Source organism: Equus caballus, chromosome 1 (assembly GCF_041296265.1).
Source record: "Equus caballus isolate H_3958 breed thoroughbred chromosome 1, TB-T2T, whole genome shotgun sequence".
In the NCBI taxonomy this organism is placed as follows: domain Eukaryota; kingdom Metazoa; phylum Chordata; class Mammalia; order Perissodactyla; family Equidae; genus Equus; species Equus caballus.
The window spans coordinates 152271852-152289834 of record NC_091684.1 but is presented as its reverse complement, the minus strand read 5'-3'; the positions used below and the strand labels follow the sequence as shown (position 1 = coordinate 152289834).

At 44.7% G+C, this 17983-nt stretch overlaps 1 protein-coding gene across 5 annotated transcripts in view; it reads right to left on the bottom strand.

Annotated features, from left to right (window-relative positions):
* Window positions 1-17983, bottom strand: part of CYP19A1 (cytochrome P450 family 19 subfamily A member 1) — a 110972-nt gene that overhangs the window by 14797 nt on the left and 78192 nt on the right. For all 5 annotated transcript variants that reach the window (XM_005602587.4, XM_005602588.4, XM_023640810.2 and 2 more), the window contains 3 exon segments: window positions 17661-17843; window positions 12494-12644; window positions 933-1087 (listed from right to left, as the gene is read on the bottom strand). In XM_005602587.4, the coding sequence (XP_005602644.1) occupies window positions 933-1087; window positions 12494-12644; window positions 17661-17805 (451 nt within the window). In that variant the 5' untranslated portion in view covers window positions 17806-17843.

Below are 17983 nucleotides of genomic sequence, written 5' to 3'. Positions count from 1 at the left end.
AAAATAATACAATGGAGTCTACAATGGAGTCGTGCTGAGTTTTGGTGACGGCAACTCCGTGGAGGGGGAATCACCACTCAGCTGGGACAGGCATAGCTCTTCCCTGTCTTAGCAGCCACGCAGGAGGCGTCTAGGTTCACCTCAGAACCTGGCTGGAGGGAACGATATTGATGGTGCATGGTCAGACCTAAAACGCGTCTAGCCCCAGAGTCCACCACTGACAGCTTTTGCAGGGCGTGATTATTTTCCTTGACATTAGTGCCTACTCCTGGACAGCTTCATTCCCAGCATGACACAGTAAAGGGAGAAATCACTAGACAATGAGCCTTGGGATCCAGTCTCTGCTCATCCATTACTTGCTATGTTGCCTGGGCAAAAATCACAACCTGTCTAGGACTGTATTTCCTCAACGATAAAACTCAAAGGCTGGATGAGATGACATATACAGTCCTTCCCAGTTCTAAAATTCTCTCATTTTATTCACAAATACAAATAGCTTTCTGTTAAAATGTCTGGGATGTCAGTCAATGATTCTGCAAACACGTTGTTTGTCTATGCTTAATCAAACAAATGGCTGACACACGAAATTCTTAATTGACATGACCCTAAGTAGAGAGCTCCATCTCTTCTTCATGTCCATGAAATTGCTTTGTGCATCAACAGGAAGAACAGAATTTGTGGTGGTTGAAAACGTAGGCTCAGGGGTTGTCTCCTGAGCCACTATTTGCTAGTGTTGGAAACTTGGGCAAGTTACTTAACATCTTCATGCTTCAGTTTTCTCACCTGTAAAATGTTGCTGTGGGATTAAAATATCAAGTGCTTGGAACAGTGCCTACTATATAGTAAATGTTAGCTCTTATTATTATTATTTCAAAACGGGAAAATGATTTCAAAAAAAGGCACATTCATCGACAAAAGAGCAGAATGATTACCTTTTACAAAGAAAGGTCGCAAAGCTTTCCAGACGGCTGGGTTATTGTTAAATATGACGCCATTCTCATGCATGCCCATATACTGCAACCCAAATGTGCTGCCAAATCGGGAGGAGTAGTGATCGTGTTTCATGATGTGGAAGGTACTTGAGGACCTGCAGAGAAAGGAAACCGTAGGGTCCACTTTTAAGGGTCAGGAGAACTCATGGTGAGAATTTTGACTACCAGAGGCTCTCTTAGCAAATGCTTGTTGATCTAAATGCAATTTAGGATCTCTAGTGTTCAGGGTGAATAAGCATTTCTAAGAACATCCTTCTCCAGCTGAAACATTTCTACCTACTGACTACCTGTTTGAGCACCACCAAAGATAGAAAACACACACCCAGTCATTCCTCATTTCCCTTTCTTCTCTAACTCCAGGACACCAGCATACTACCCACTACTGGGGTCGGAGCTGCAAGGCTGTTAAGAAGCTGGACCTCCATACTCCCAGAGCCCCGAGAACCTCCAGCCCCCCAGGTACCACCCAGCCCCACTCCAGACAGTGCTGCCCCTGCAGGGGTGAGCCTCAGGGTCAGAAGTATCTGGAATTGCTCAAGTCTTACTTCTTTAGCTTGGAACTAGCAGTTCTGCCTGGTACCACCCATCCCCCAGAGTCTCAGATGAGGCCTAGCCCCTCTAGCGGGTACCATTCTGGGCTTGAAGGATATCTCTGGGCTCTTCAGGCCTTGGACTTGGCTGGCTGGGCTGGGTCTAGAAGGCTCTATGTGGTAGTGACGGCAGCTATCTTGGGGCTCTGCCTTCTATCACGACTCATCAAGGTCTCCAGGGTCACAGAATTCTCCCAGGATATAGGATGTGGCGAGCCATTAGATAGTCCTTGATGTAGCAACACTGGGACCTTGCCAATAACCGAGGCTTCCTTGAACTTCCTGGCTCCTCCTCCACAGTTCTGCCTTCCATCGCCACCCCATGCCTGGCGAGGGCCCTCGGAGGAACTAGGGAGGAGAAGACAGCTCCTTCAGTCTCTTCCCTCCTCACTCACTTCCTCCTCTAGGAGCTGCTTCTTGCCCCCACATCCCAATCTAATCAGGGCATGATGGGCTCCGAGAGTTATAAAATGTTATAAAATTCTAGCTGAAGACGTCATAAGGGCCTGCACATGTGAGGAGAGTATTACCCTCTTAGGACAGAGGTAAGAATTCTTCTGTAGAGGGAAAGACTCACTTTGTTGAGAAGGTGTTCTTTTCAGACTGCTTAGAAGCTAGCTTATGGTATTGGAAGGCTAAATGGATAATTTAATAATAGAAAGAATAAAGAATAAAAGGATAATAATTCTCTTCAGGATAATTGGTGGGGTGGGTTTATTGGACGGTGGGTGCCAGCTTCACAGGGTAGGGAGGAGGGGAAAGAGCTGGGAAGATGCTATGTGTGTCAGGATTTGGGGAGGAGAGGACTCCCGGTTCACTGCTTAGCAAAATAAGAGGGGCTTTGAGAGAGAAGAAGTCTGTTGGGAATTTACGAAGTTGAGAATTGTAGGGTGGATGGAATAAGTTCTTTTTTCATGTACCAAGAGAAAAATTAAGAAATGCTGTGGTTGACTGCATTTCACCCCTTGGAAAGGGGCTAAGGTTGGAAAATAGGCTAGTGCAGGGCCCAGATGGAAGCAGGCTACCAGGAGTAGGGCTAAGTGATGGCTGTGGCCATGAAGAGTGTGAGTCAGGAAACCAGAAGTCAAAGGTGGCTCGAGTTAACAAGCCGTAGGGCTGACCCTCTGTATGGTGAGTAAGATGGAGGGTGCGCGAAGGCAGATGGGATGGTGTTTATCAGAGGACAGAGAGGATAATGAGCAGGGCATGTCGTGTTTTTATGTTCATTGCTTTCATAAATGCCAATATTGTATTGTAGGTGTAGACCAGACACAAACACCACTTGGAGACATCAAATGAGATTATCTAAAGGTTATGGAAGGAAGTCAGTGCAGGGAGGAAATGAGGCAGACAGAATGGGGCAGAAGGCGACGCAGGCAGCCAGACCCCCAAATCCTTACCCACAGGGGTGCATGGTTACGGTTGAGTGAGTGAGGAAAGAAAAGTCACATCTCAGCCACCTCCCTCCAAGGCCCAGCCTTTTCTACATAAAGCTGGAGCATGTCACCTCTGAAGCCTGGGGCCCTCAACCATCCCTGAGCTGCTGAGCAGACAATAGGAACACAAAGTACAGACAGGACCACAGAATTTGTGCTCAGGCACAAACAAGGTCTCATTTAGCACCCTCTGCCTCCCTATGCTAACAAGGCCTGTTCTAAGCACATTACCCAGACTCCTCCGAGGGGCATGATAACAGGCTCTTCAGATTACAAGGCCTATGTCACCAGATTTACATGTGGACAACACAGCCAAATGTAAATTCCCCTTAGGAAAATGTAAGCGTAGGCAGATTGACTTCTCGCCGTACATTTTTCTGCAACTTCAAACAATTTCCACTAGAGTGTATTCAAATTGACAGGCATTTTTCTTGGAGATACTGAGAAAAGGGAAAGGGAGCAGAGTTTGGGAATTAAAAAGAGGGTCAGAGTGGTATGCTGAGGAGTAGAGGTTTTCTGCAGTGCAACTACGGGAGACGGGAAGAAAGTGGAGGCAGGTAAACTGTCCTCAGTCTGCATTTCCGCCATGTTAACAGGGCGGTTGCTGCCCACTGTGGGGGGTGGGGGGGTTGTCTGATGGGGATCTGCCGTAGGCAGAGCTAAAGCAACATAACCCTTGACTTTGGGGCTTGAGAACTAAATGGCTCAGGTCTGCTAGGTAGGTTAAAATAGATCCCCCAGAGCTTTTTCCACCTGAGGATTATAAATTATCCCATGTCTCCAAGACCAGAGTGGAGCTCAGAGGCAGAGATCATAAAATTAGAAAGGGACTAAACTTTTGAGCAGAAGAATAGAAAGAAAATACGCGCGTTATTGCCAAAAAGCAAACTATATTTATAAACATCTCTTCGATACTGCAAAGGAGGGAGAATCTGGACATTTTCTGTTGTGCAAGGGATAGAAGATAGAAAGTAATTGCACAGTGCCCAATTGTGCAAGTTCAAGAGGCATAAAGCGTTACTGGTGCTATCGTTATTTTAGACACTATTTTTTTTATTTTGGTGAACGTAGTGCGTATACCAGTTTTCACGCGTTCGCTGCAGCTTTGGTCCTTCCTCTCTACTTCTCTACTGAAATTTTGTTTCTGAACTACAAATTCTCCTACTACGGGGGTTTTCTGAACACGTAACCCTCAGAGATGAGGAGTGGCTCCTATAGTTTATGCAACTGGTTCTTACACTGAGTTGGAGTGGTCATCTTAACACTTGCTCCTCTCTCTCAAAGTTGACACTTGGCTCCTAAGAAGATGACTTTGCCTTAACGAGGTTGTTCAGCTAATGCTCATTCTCGTAGAAGACCCATTGGGCCAAAAGAACTCTGCTCTGGCTGAGTCGACCAGGCTGTGGGCTGAGCGTTAGCCAAACCCTCCAATGTGTGATGGATTCCATAGCGCTATTTAAACTTCACAAGCAAGCCCCTGAAATAACAGCAGTGCCAAGAAATGAAAATCGAAGTATTACATGAACGAATTATTTACTGGGTATCTATTTCAGGAAAAAAAAAAATCCTATTTTCAAGTCAAAACACTCTCTCTTAAGTCAAATATTCTCTTGATTCGATTCCAGATAATATTCATCAAATGAGCCCAAGTTTTGGACAAGTTTTCCTCTTCCTAGAAAAAAACAAAACAAAACAAAAATCCAGATGCTTCTATTTGTGTTGTGGGGAATTTGACAAATAGCTAAAACCCTGCTACAGAAAGGACTGAAATTCTTATGAATTAATAGCTTTCAGAACTCTAGCTTTCCTTACTTTCCTCTACCTCATTCTATAATTCAAGCAGAAACTAAGTAATTCGTATACTCTTTATTCACAAACGTGTATCTACAAATTTTAAGTGCTTAGAGGACAAGCAGAACACTATTTTTCTGCTCTGACCACCAGAGATTTTGCATATTGCATTAATCACCTTGGCCTGTCCATTTCTTTTGAGGAATTACTAACCAATTTAAAAAAGAGAACAAGAAACCCCAAACTTAAACCCAACCGTTAGTTAATAGAGAGCTAACTTTTAAAACCAATGTGTCCTTTAGGGGGCGCCAACATCTCAGTTATTTTGAGTCAGAAGCTCAGACTTTGTGAGAGACACAGCCAGCAAGACAGAAGTGATACACACAGCAAGTGCAGTGTGACCGGCTGCTGATCAGCAATTTACAACCAGATCGTTTATCAAAAGTAGGCTGGCTTTACCTAACCAGAGTAAGCCAGGAAAGGCGAGAAGGTTGGTGAAGAACTAGGGACCCCAGCCCAGAGCTCTCCTGGAGCTCAGGAGCACAGGAGAGACCTCGCTCCCACCAGTGTGGACCAGCCTGTAACACTAGTTGAGAGACATGTTAAACTGACTCTTTGAGAAAGTGAAGATTTCTCACCACTGAGGAGAGACCGGAGTGAGTCCGCAAGCTCAGAAGGGACGGTGTGTGGTGTAAGTTGTCTGGTTCCTGGGGTAATTCTTCTATTCTATATAAACATGACTGAAATCAAAAGACACCTCCAAAGATGGCAAACCTACTGTCTATTCAAAATGCAAAGTAGCCAGGAAGTAAGTTCTTCGGTGATAAGGAGGAAGCCACCCTCCTGTTCTGAGTCTAAAGGACTCACACGTCTGAGGCCGGGTTCAAGAGTGATGAGTACTAGAAAGATGGAGGATACAGTCAATGGATCATTGGTAGCAAACATTTAAAAACACTAGCCTTGTGTAGACCTGTTCTGCTTTGTGTAGACCTGAGACTTAGGCTCCATCAATCTCATTGCCTTTTCACTGTCCTTCGCCCCTCTAATATCCTCGCTTACCCAGCTTAAATACTGGGGTCACTGCAAGAGGAAAACAACCTTTACAACAGAGACATCTGAGCGTAACCACCACAGCCACTCGATCAAATTTAGTCTCACTAACAGTGGGACAACATTTCATCGTCTCCTGACGCAATGCAATGTGAAGTGCCTAGGACTACCAAGGAGGTAAGATTACAAAAACATTTAACCTGAATCTGATTGAGCCTTTAGACCTAATTTTCATTTTGCAAGGAATAGAGGACTATGTTAAATGACACTGTAATGAAACAATGAGAGAAATTCGGAACGTCGGACATCCTATAAGATGACTGACCCGGTCTCTTCAAAAAGCCAATGTTATTGACGTCATCTAAACCTAATTCCCTCCCTCAGGCCCCAGCTCCAAACACCAGCACAGTGGGGATAGGGCTCCAACACAGGAATTTGGAGGTGACACGAACATTGTCTTAACAGCATTTACGAAGAGTCAAAAGATGTGGAAAAATATGGCCACAAATCCACAAGAAACCTAAGCTCTTGAATTTGACTGTTCATCCCTCCACTGCAGAACTAGTTGCCTATCTCATTTAGTCATCTTTCTCCTCTCACCAACCCACCTTGGTAATTTTAAAACCTGTTCTGCCTTGTACCCAGAGAATTATCTTAGAATTTACCCTGTTACTCAACCACCACTTACTCATCAGCAAGTATTGTGATTTTGACTAACAATATTACCTTGTTTTTTTTTTGAGGGGGCAAGGAAACATAATATTTGTGATAAATAAATATTTGCATAAATGAAGATAAATTTTGAAATCTGTTAAAAAAAAAAAGGTCAGTGTTATGGGGGGAAAAAAGTGGGAGGACTGCCCTTTTAACTTTCCTGTTCATTTGAACTTTTTTTTCTTTTTGGTGAGGAAGATTGGCCCTGAGCTAACATCTGTGCCAATCTTCTTCTATTTCGTGTGTGGGGTGCTGGCACAGCATGGCTTGATTAGTAGCGCATAGGTCCATGCCCAGGATCCAAAGCCATGAAGCCCGGGTCACCAAAATGGAGTGTGTGAACTTAACTACTATGCAACTGGGCTGGCTCCGTGAACATTTTTGTAATAGAAAGTTGGAAAAATATTTTATTGTCAGTCATTAAAATCTCTCGCTTCCATGCATCCTCAACTCCCTTGATTCTCTCCTTACTTTGTCTTAGTTGCCCGGTAAAATCTCAACCCTGCCTAAGTCCAAGTCTTAGCTTACTCTGTGCTTGCACCTGGCAACTGAACGGGGCTGGGGGAAAACTCATATTTGCATACGCACACGTGCATGTGTACAAGCGTGCATGCACATGCACACGTGCTGACATGTCTCAGTTAAATTCAACTGGGCCCTTAGTGCAGCTGGCAATTCTACAACATTTCCCTGGCCTATTCACTCTGCCACTCTTCTAGCTGCCTATTATATTCCACCTCCTCTCCCCTCAAATGCTCCACTTCCTTCCCACTCAGTCTCAGAGACTTTATTTCCTATTTTAGTGAGAAAAAAGAAGCAACTAGAATCTCTGCAGGCTCTAACCACAAGGATCTGTGCCCTCCAATCTCCCTTCCTGTTACTATAGATGAACTTCTATGTCCCTGTTCCAGGCCAGCTCCACTTGTCACCTGGACCCCTTCGCGTCTCACCTAGCACATTCCCTCTTTCTCCTCCATCAACAATTTTCCTCTGGAATTGATCATTCCCAACACAACACACGGGCTGTAATTTCTCCCGTCTTAGCAAACAAAACTCCTTGGACCACACATCCCTCTCCAGCTCTGTTCCATTTCTCCACCTACTTCATGGCAAATGGCTTGGAAGAGCTGTCTATACCTGCTGCCTCCAATTCTTCTCCCTCCATTGTCTACTCCAGTCAGACTTTTGTGCCCACCAATCCATTGAAACCACTCTTGTCAAGGTGACCCAGGCCTCCCTTTTGCTAAATGCAACACTCACTTCTCTTGTGTGTTCAGGTGGCAGCATCCAGCGTGGTTAACAATTCCCTCCTCCTTGATATGTAGTACTCACCTGGCTTTCAGACCACCGTACTCTCCTGGTTTTCCCTTCTCTGTGTGGCTGTCCTTCTTAGCCTCCTTTGCTAGTTTCTGGCTACAGTGGAGGGTCTGAAGGCCCAGACCTCCCTTCTCAGTATCCTACTTGGATGTCTACTAGGCATTTCAAGTCAAAATGTCTGAAATGGAAGCTCGATTTCTCCCCATCCCAAACTTGCTACAGCTATCTCGGGTAACAATATCCTCATTCTTCCAGGTGTTCAAGGCAAAGACTACGGCACCACCTTGACTCTCACACCCAACATCCAATCTGTCGGCACCTAGTGGCTTTGCCTTCAAAATATGCCTAGAATTTCACCTCATCTGCTGTCGCCTCTACTGCTGTCATCCGGACCAGCCACCATCATCTCTGCCTAACTGGTCTCTCTGCACTCACCCCTTATCCCCTTACCACCTATTCTCAACGGAGAAGCGGGAATGATTCTGCTGAAACGTGAACGAATCAGATATGTCGCTGTTCTGTCCCTCTTCAATGGCTTTCCATCTTATGCAGGGTAAAAACCAGAGTTCTTACAACAGCCTGCAAGGCCCAGCGTGACTGGCTATTCTGTTACCTCTCTGATCTCACGTCCACTGTTCTTCCACTAGCCGCACTGGGATCCTTGCTGTTCCTTGCACATTTCAGACAGGCTCCCACCCCAGTGCCATTGCACTCGCTGCTCTTTCTGTCTGGAATGCTTCTCCTCTAGATTTCCTCATGGCTTACTCCCTCACTCCCCTTAGGTCTTTCTTCGACTGCCAGCGTCTTGCTGAGGCCTGCCTCAGCCACCTATTTACAGTTGCATCCCATCCTTGCAACTGGTACGCTCCACCCTCCGTCCCTACTTTAGTTTTCTATAAAGCACATATCTGCTTGATAAGAGAGTGAGCAACCATTCTGGTTTGCCTGGGACTGTCCCAGTTTCAGCATTGAAAGTCCCCTATCCTGGGAAACCCCATAGTCCCAGGCAAACTGAGATGGGTGGTCACCCCACTGATATACTATACATTTTGCTTGTTTATTGTTGGCATATTAACGCTACAGCAGTATATTTCTCTGTGACAGTAGTGATTTTCGGCTGATTTGTTCCCAATACCCAGTGTATATACTAAGTTCTTAATAAATATTTAATGAATAAATGGAGAGCCAAAAGTGTCTATGATAAGTTAGGATCACCCAGTGCTTAGCATATAGTAAATTCTCAATAAATGTATGTTGAAAGAATGCTCTATAAATTTATACATGATTAAAACAGATGTAAGCTATAACCCAATTAATATGTTAATCGTTAACAGATGTGCAAATATGACCCTAATTAGCATGTTAATTGGATGTTTATGGATGCTATCTACACTCTTTCTTTTTGTGTTCATGATAAGGACTAACATATACACACAACATATAGTGTCATGCACAACTTCTGTAGATGCTCATTGATTTAGCATGTCCTTGCCAGGGGCATTGTGCATACTTTATCTCCAGATGGTCAGATGGACATTCCCCCGGAGGCCTGAGCTGCTCAGGCCACATCCCAGCAGCACTGGTGCCTGACTTCTTCCCCTGAAGCTCTGCAGCCCCCACCACTTCAGGACTAAGCTGGTTGGAAAAGTTGGGCCATCATCTTTACACAGTTGTAATGACTACGGATCTCAAACTTTTCAAAGGAAAAAAAAAGCTGGCAAACTCTTCAAATAAAAAGAAAAGGCTTTCTGAGGTCCAGTGGGGTCTTTTCAAGAGGTACGGGTAGTTCTGGAAGGGATCTGAAGAGCAGGCAAGAAAAGGAGATGGGGACAGACAGGTCCTATTCCCGCAGGTAGCTCAGCCCTTAACAACAAAGTTGAGCGGCTCAGAGGCAATTAGAGGAGAACACGAAGACCCCAACCGGCAAAGAACCTGCGGGGACAGGACAAGGAAAGGGCTGGGAGAGCTGGGGGAAGGGCAGGGTGGGTCGTGTCCACGTCTCCAATGTGAATCAGCACCTCACTTGGTCAGGGTCACTAAGGTCACTATCCTAATTAAGAGAGCAGAGTGGTCAGATGCCACCCCCACCTGGAAGGAGGATCCTGCTTCGGGAATAGGCTTTGGGCTTTCAGGGAATTTATCTGGTGATCTAAGAGATTTCTGCTCCAGTCCCCTGATCCTTTCTCACACGCATCATTCTTCACTCCAGTTCTAGTCTTACACCACCACCGCCCGAACTAGACTTACGGGTAGGACAGGAAGACAAACCACTCTAACCCGCTTAGCTGTCTCCCCTAACCTCAGGGAAAGGCCCCTGGCCTGGAAGTTGCTTACCTTCTCTCCTCTCTCTCCATCAGAGCTTCTCAAGCTCCGCAGCACACAGAAATTACCCGGGGGGCTCCAAACACTACTGATACCTGGGTCCCACCCCCAGAGATCCTAAAAGCTGGGATGTGGCCTGGGCCCTGGGGTTTTTCAAAGCTCCCTGGGGGATTTTAGTGTGTAGCCAGGGTGAGAACCACTGCTCTGGATCCTGAGCTGCAGGTGGATATCCTTTTGGATAAATATCCCACGGCCATTTCTCCTGCCTGCTGAGGGAAACAGGTGACAGAGAAGGCAGGCACTGACTTGAGAAGGGCTGGAAGGCAACTTGCTGTGCTGGGGGATGATAGAGCAGCAGCAAATGTCCCAATCCCCTAAGCCCAGAGGTCATCCATCCCAGGACATTTTTGAGACTGTGGTCAGTTGCAAAAGTGAGTCAAGTATTGATCTTTAAAATGAGAACATGTCAAATTCACTTAAATGTGGCTGACGGGAGCTCAATAGACCAAGAGAAGTAAACTCCAAGAATAACTATGGTCTTGTCGTTAGAGCGTGGTTCTCAAACTTGAGTGTGCCCCAGAATCACCTGGAGGGCTTGTGAAAACAGATCGCTGGGCCCACTCCCAGTGTTTCTGATTTGTTGGGTCAGGGTGGGACGCAAGGATGTGCATTTCTAACAAGTTCCCAGGTATGCTGATGCTGCGGGTCAAGGGACCACACTTTGAGAAGCACTGCATTAGCGTGTTTCACAATGAACCTAGCGAAATGACATTTCCATCTGAAGCTATTTCCGCTTAGTTGTATAAACATGGTCTGCCTTAGCTACTCTTAAAACACCGGACTAAACGAAACAGAAAAAAACCCAGGCAAAAATTGAGGTATTAGATTGGTCCAAAATAACGTTATAGGATTGTTAGAAATATTTGGAAGGATAACACATTTTTCTTCCCTACTCCTTTCTTTCAGATACTTGGTTCAAAGAATTGGGCTTTGAGTTTATGACATTATTTTATGAAATGATGTATGTAATCTCGGCCTGAAAAAAATTGATGCAGTGTCCAGAAATGTTTCACTTACTTCTGGGCGATAGTCTACGTATCAGAAGAAATAGTTCTAATAAATCAGTAAAACGTCCTGGTCAGTCTTAGTTTATGGGTAAAGCACTGTCAGAGATTATAAATATAAAAACTCATTCATGAGACAGTGTTGGTAGTGTTGCTAAAAGCCTGGTAAAATAGCTGAAAGTCTAGTGAAATAGGCTGTCTTTGAAATTCTCCATTTTCTATGATCCATAAATAAGAAAACTAGTATTTCATAAAGCTAGCTCTTTTTTGTTTTGTTTTTTGCTGAGGAAGATTAGCCCTGAGCTAACATCTGTTGCCAATCTTCCTCTTTTTTGGCTTGAGGAAGTTTAGCCGTGAGCCAACATCTGTGCCAATCTTCCTCTACTTTATGTGTGGGTCACCACCACAGCGTGGCTGACGAGTGGTGTAGGTCCACACCTGGGATCTGAACCCACAAACCCAGGCCCCCAAAGAGGAGTGTGCCGAACTTAACCACCACACCATGGAGTGGGCGTGGGGGGGTGGCCCCTCACAAAGCTAGTTCATCACTGTCGGTGCAAACTTGGTTAATCCTGGAGTGATTCAATCTGCTGAAGTCATCCAGAAAATATAACAATGCAGGGGGAGTGGTGGGAACATCATTTCTTTTAATAGGCAATATTGCTCCTGGTTTACTTGAGAGCACTCACCTGGGACCCCGGCACACAGTCATACATAGGACAGCAGCACATGAATGAGCTCTTTTACTGTCTGCACTTCCAGAGGTGCTCAGTAGCCTGGCTCTAGAAACAGCTTAGCAAATTTGTACAGTCAGATTTCTTCATCTCGGGCATTTTTTTTTTTATGTGCTTACTTGTAGAGATAAGACCAAAAATCTGACGAAAGCAGAAAAAATTATACCTCTCCCCAAAGCACATTTTGTCAAAACCAGGTCATCTGGATTCTAAGTTTCCACATTCATTGCTCAGAGGGATTTTGAATAAATTCCCAACTTTCCAGAGTTCTTTACCTAGATGCCGCCTCTGGCTTCCAGCAAAGCCTAATTATTCCACTTGCCTACAGAGTTAGATTTTTACCTGGAAACCACTCGCTTTCATTTAAGCAGTAAAAACATAGCCATAGAAACAAAGACACCAAGATAAGTTTGCTTGTTTTTAATAGGAAGAAGCTTCAGCCTTGATTTTTAAAAATAGGTCTCCAATTACGAACAGACTTACTTGCTAATAACGAGCGTTTCCTCTCCACTGATCCAGACTCTCACGAATTCTCCATACATCTTGTTGTAGTAGTTGCAGGCACTGCCAAGCCCCATCCACAGGAACCGGAGGTGGGAAATGAGGGGCCCGATTCCCATGCAATAGCCAGGGCCTGCAAAGTCATCACATCACAGCACTTCAGCAACACCAAATGGGTGACTGCTTTAAGTTATTGCGGTTCTTGTTCTTTCATGTTTAAGAATGATAAAAAACACAACAGCAAAACACTTCACACGAGCCTCTTTGCCCCTCCATGAGTAAAAAGTAGTTCAGAGTCCACACCGCATTAGTTCCGTTTGGTCCCAATCCTCTCAGCCTGAATGAACCAAGGTATGTGTCTCCTATTTTCTCGCCATGTTAAACAGTGTCAATGAGTTTCCAATACAAGTCAATCAGTTCGTCTACTTACAAGCATGGACACCAAAACAAGTGACAACCTTGTCTTTGTCTCTTTGGCTACCTAGTTCTGTCTGAAAACTTATGGTTTTGAATGCCCCAGTTGACAAAATGGGTGGGTGAGAATTAGGTTGTAGTTTGGGTGTAATCTTTTTAACTGAGAGAAACGTGGTCTACAAAGATAATGTCCAGATGAAAAGCATCCGTTTCCTTTTTTCCTTCAAAAAGGACTCAGTTTATAAAAAGAATCTTAAGCTAAAGCTCATTAGACAAAAATAAAGCTAAGAATTGAGGAATTAGGCGATGAGCCTGTCTGAACAGTGTCTGCACTAGAGTTTGAGTCTGGTAATGTGGTTTTACTCAAGAGCAGTGACCACTCCTGTCCGTGCTTATGAGGACGACGGCAGAATTGTAACGAACATGAATCGAGCAACAACTGGGGAATTGGCTGGTGCTGATATCAGAGAACAAACGTGGTAGCTTGATTTTACCAGTGTTGGTGAAAAGCTAGACCAAAACTTTTTGGAATGGTTTCAGGGGTTTTATTGTAAAGTAGTAGCTTTTCTAAATCTTTCTCCTTTAATTCCATTCTGTCACTGAAACAGTTATGAAGTCAAAACATGAACAACTATACGGGAAAGTATTCACCCTCCAGGGACGAGAGTTGTGTAATCATCTAGATTATTGGAGCTTTTGCTTGAATCATCTAAATTGGATATTTAGTCGGAAATTCAGCAAATAAAATTTAGTCCTTAACTTTGCAAAAGCTGGGTTAATGTGGACAAAACTGTCAGGGTTTTTTTTTTTCCTCTAAAGTGAAGGTCTTTGTTAATATCTATAGAACCAGAACATTTTCAAAGGGTTCTTTTTTTAAAAATTATTATTATTTTTATTTATTTATTTATTTACTTTTTGAGGAAGATTAGCCCTGAGCTAACTGCTGCCAATCCTCCTCTTTTTGCTGAGGAAGACGGGCCCTGAGCTAACATCCGTGCCCATCTTCCTCTACTTTATATGTGGGACGCCTGCCACAGCACGGCTTGCCAAGTGGTGCCGTGTCCACACCCGGGATCCGAACTGGCAAACCCCGGGCCACCAAAGTGGAACGTGCGCACTTAACTGCTGAGCCACTGGGCTGGCCCTTCAAAGGGTTCTTAATCTTACAATTGTTCTTGTAACACTATAAGTAGACGACTGACTTTATGTTAAAATAATTTCATCAAGTTCTTAAAAAGATTCAAACGAGCAACTTGAATATGTATTTCCTGAAAGTGTCATCAGATATACAGACCTCTAATTGAAATCTGCATAGTAACAAAATACTTTGCTGGATATTTGCAGCTTGACACACTGTAGATGCTCAATAAATGTTTCCTAAATCAATTTCTAAAATTAATTAGGTGTGTGTAACATAAAGGATGATGTTTTCAATGTCATCCTCATTTAGAGTATTTTAGGTTGTATTTATATTTCTCTAAAAATGGAAAAATACCTTTATGTCGCACACACTTAGTCCATGTGAAGTCAAACGTCTGGCTATTTGGGAATAGACTTATTCAACAAACGTTTACTTACTTAACATGCTGGGCCCATGAGAAATAAAGACACTAACGAAAGGCTGCGTTTTTCTTTCTTTCTTTTTTTTTTTGGTGAGAAACACTGGCCTTGAGCTAACATCTGTTGCCAATCTGCCCCTTTTTGCTTGAGGAAGATTGTCACTGAGCTAACATCTGTGCCAGTCTTCCTCTATTTTGTATGCTGAACACCACCTCAGCATGGCCTGATGAGTGGTGCATAGGTCTGTGACCGGGATCCAAACCCACAAACTCTAGGTCGCCTAAGTGGAGCGTGTGAACTTACCTACTACACTGCTGGGCCAGCCCCTGCACTTTTCATTTTTTATCTAAAAGTTTGGTGTCGAGGAGACAGTCTTAACATTTGGGAACAACCATTCAAGTTTAAAATACAACAGTGCAGAGTCGTATCTACTGAAAAAGAGAGGTTGTGATGAACTTTGCTCAAGTTGAAAACCTGAGTGTTCTAACCAGGAGAGAATCAGAGTTTGAGGTCCTTAGTGGTCAATTATGTGTCAGCTTGATCGTTCAGCAAACACTAATTGAGACCCTACTGGGAGTAGACACCAGCTCCAAGTTAGGGACCAGAGATGGTATGATAAGGACAGCTAGGCCCCCATCAGAGTCCTGGGCAGGAGAGGAGAGTATGTGGGGAAAAAGTACAAAATCAAATAACTATAACTCAATGTGATCCTTTCACTTATATGTATAACTTACACTCTCCGCCTGGAGGGAAGTGCGCTCTAGGAGGAGAGAAACTGTGGGAGGATGTTAGGGAAATATTCTGGTTGCGTTCACATTAAGCTGCTCTCTGCTGCTCAGATTTGGGAATGCTCATCTAGGCATGCAGTGATTTCCGGGAGCCTCTTTCACACCCTAAGAGGAGCAATAAATACTTCACTGCATTTTTGTGCAGAGACAGCCTCCCTGAAGCCAACAGCTGGGACCTCTCACCTGCTGTCCAAATCAAGAAGCTGTTCCATTCCACGCTAGATAAATGCACTAGAGAAACCTGCACACGTGAATGTTCATAGCAGCATAGTCCACAATGGCCGCAACTGGAGACACCCCAAATGTCCATCAACAATAGAGTCGGTAATTAAACCATGAGATGGCCACGAAACTGCGTACCATGTGAACTACAACTGCACACCAGACGTGGACGAATCTTACAAGCATAATATTGAGCAAAAACAAGCAAGAGAGAAGAACAAGTGATGTAGGACTCGATTGCTGAAACATTTCAAATCAGGCAAAATTAATCTCTATTGTTTAGAGATGTGAAATTCGGTGGCAAAACTACAAAAAAGCAGGGGAGCAATTGTCATGAAATAGAAGAGTGTTTACCTCTGGGGGCGAGAGAGAGGGTGTGATGGAAAAGGCACAAGAGACATTTCTGAGATGCTGCTAACATCCTATTTGTTGTCCTGGACTGTGATGACGTACTTATTTGTGTCCTTTTCTGTGAACCAATTTTTTAACCGGAAAAAGGGGAATGTGTTGCCATGTCCTTTTCCCAGTGTCTCCCTCTGGGGATGTGGTGCCCAGGGCAGAGAGAGGCTCTGGGGGAGAGGACCCATGTGCAAGGTTGGGACGGCTGTGTGTCCTTGGAGAAAGGAGAGATGCCAGGTGCCAGGTCCTGGACAGAGATCAGTGAACTTGGGGCAAGTCCCCTGAACTGAAGTTTACAAACTCCTCCCGTAGGAACAGCTCTTTCCTCCCCCAGACCCGCATAGGCCTCCCTGGCACTAACTCATCTGCTTATGCACATCATCTCCGCACACTCCTGCCCCCCATTCCCCCCGCCCCCACCACGTCCTGTAGCAGCGCCTCTCAGTAAATATGGTTTGCAGAAGCTTGGATTTGAGTCCCAGTTCCATCACTTACTAGCTGTGTGACACCCACCCTCTTTAAGTCTCAGTGTCTTCGTCTGCAAGATGGGCATAAACACACCTCCGTCACTGCGAGGATCACAGGAGAAAACGGGGTGAAGCTGCTTCGTAAACTGTAACCCACTGAAGGGCTCTTAATCATTACACCTTCTCGACTCCCTGCAGCTTTCGCTGACCCTGAGCTTCCCCCAAACCTGCAAAACCCAGAACGCAGAGAGCCAGCGAGTCAAGGAAACTGGCGAAGGCAGGGCAGAAGTACCGGTCAGCAAGAAGCACCAAGACTGAATGCCTCAACTTCCCTTCCCCAACCAGGAACCCCGGGACCTCAGGCTGTGCCACCGGAGGACTGGGACCAGACCTCACATTTTCAAAGAGACAGCACAGAACTAGAAGCTCCCTGGCTGGCAACATGATCATCAACGTGGGACTTCCTTGTTCCCCACCTGCCCCCCTACACCCACTTTCCTTCTAGCTGAGATGCTCACAAGCCGTTTCCCTTCTCTGGTAAAATTCCAGGTTCTTAGTTATTTATTTCTTGATTCAAATTCATTCCAATTTTGCTCTGAAGGTGAAAATGTCTCTGGAACGCCTTCTGTACTCCTTTCCTTCTCCCTCTCACTTTGCCTCATCTCTGCCCTCTGCCCTCTCCCTTTCTTGAACTTATTCCTTCTCTTTACCCCACTCTTTATTTTCTTTCATTCTTGGGGGTGAGGTGATGGTGGTGCTGTCATAAGGGCTGGATGGGACCTGGGCAGTGGAAGAAGAGTGGGGACCACTACGGTTCCTTGGAACATCACACCCTGATAAAAGAACCTTCAACAAGGTCTATGGGTCAATCAGAAGTAGAGTATAGTTAATTATCCAGATAATTCCAGTAGAAACCCCCGTCACTCTGTACTATCAGCTGAATTCAGAATTATTGGAATTATCAGACCATTTCTTTAGTTTTCAGTGAAAAATACTTATAGCAGGCATCTGTCCCCATCTCAAACTTGTTCAAAGGATACTCATGCCAAGTCTACTTTACCAAAGCAAAATGCAGACTGGAAGGGATTGGCCAAGATATTTTTTAAATGCTTTCATTTAAAATGTCCAGACAATCGGCATAAAAATTTTCACCTGAGTCCTCATTTGCTAATACTACCATGGGCTCCAGCCATCTCCTCACATTCACTCAGTGTCATTTTACAAAACTTTCTTTACCCTCATGGGCCAAAAGCTCAAACAAACAGTCTCCCTAGATACAAAACTAAATGAATGACTTACCTGGTATTGAGGATGTTTCTTCATGATTCCAAACAAAGAAAAGAAAGCCAGTGAGCAGCAGAATGGGCAAGGTGGCGACAGGCATGACTTCGGGCACCATGCTGGTGAGGTTATAATGCATCGGGTTTAGCATTTCCAAAATCATCTTGTGCTCCTTGATCTCAGGCGAAGCAATGTAAAGGCCTGTGGAAATCAGAGGGGGAGGAAAATTAGTCCCCCAAAAGGTACATCTAGGACTCCCGTTGCTTCAGAGGATGCTGTACTGTAGTCATTGGCACTGAGTTTTATAATGTGATTGGACGCTTAGACAAGATAAATCTGGG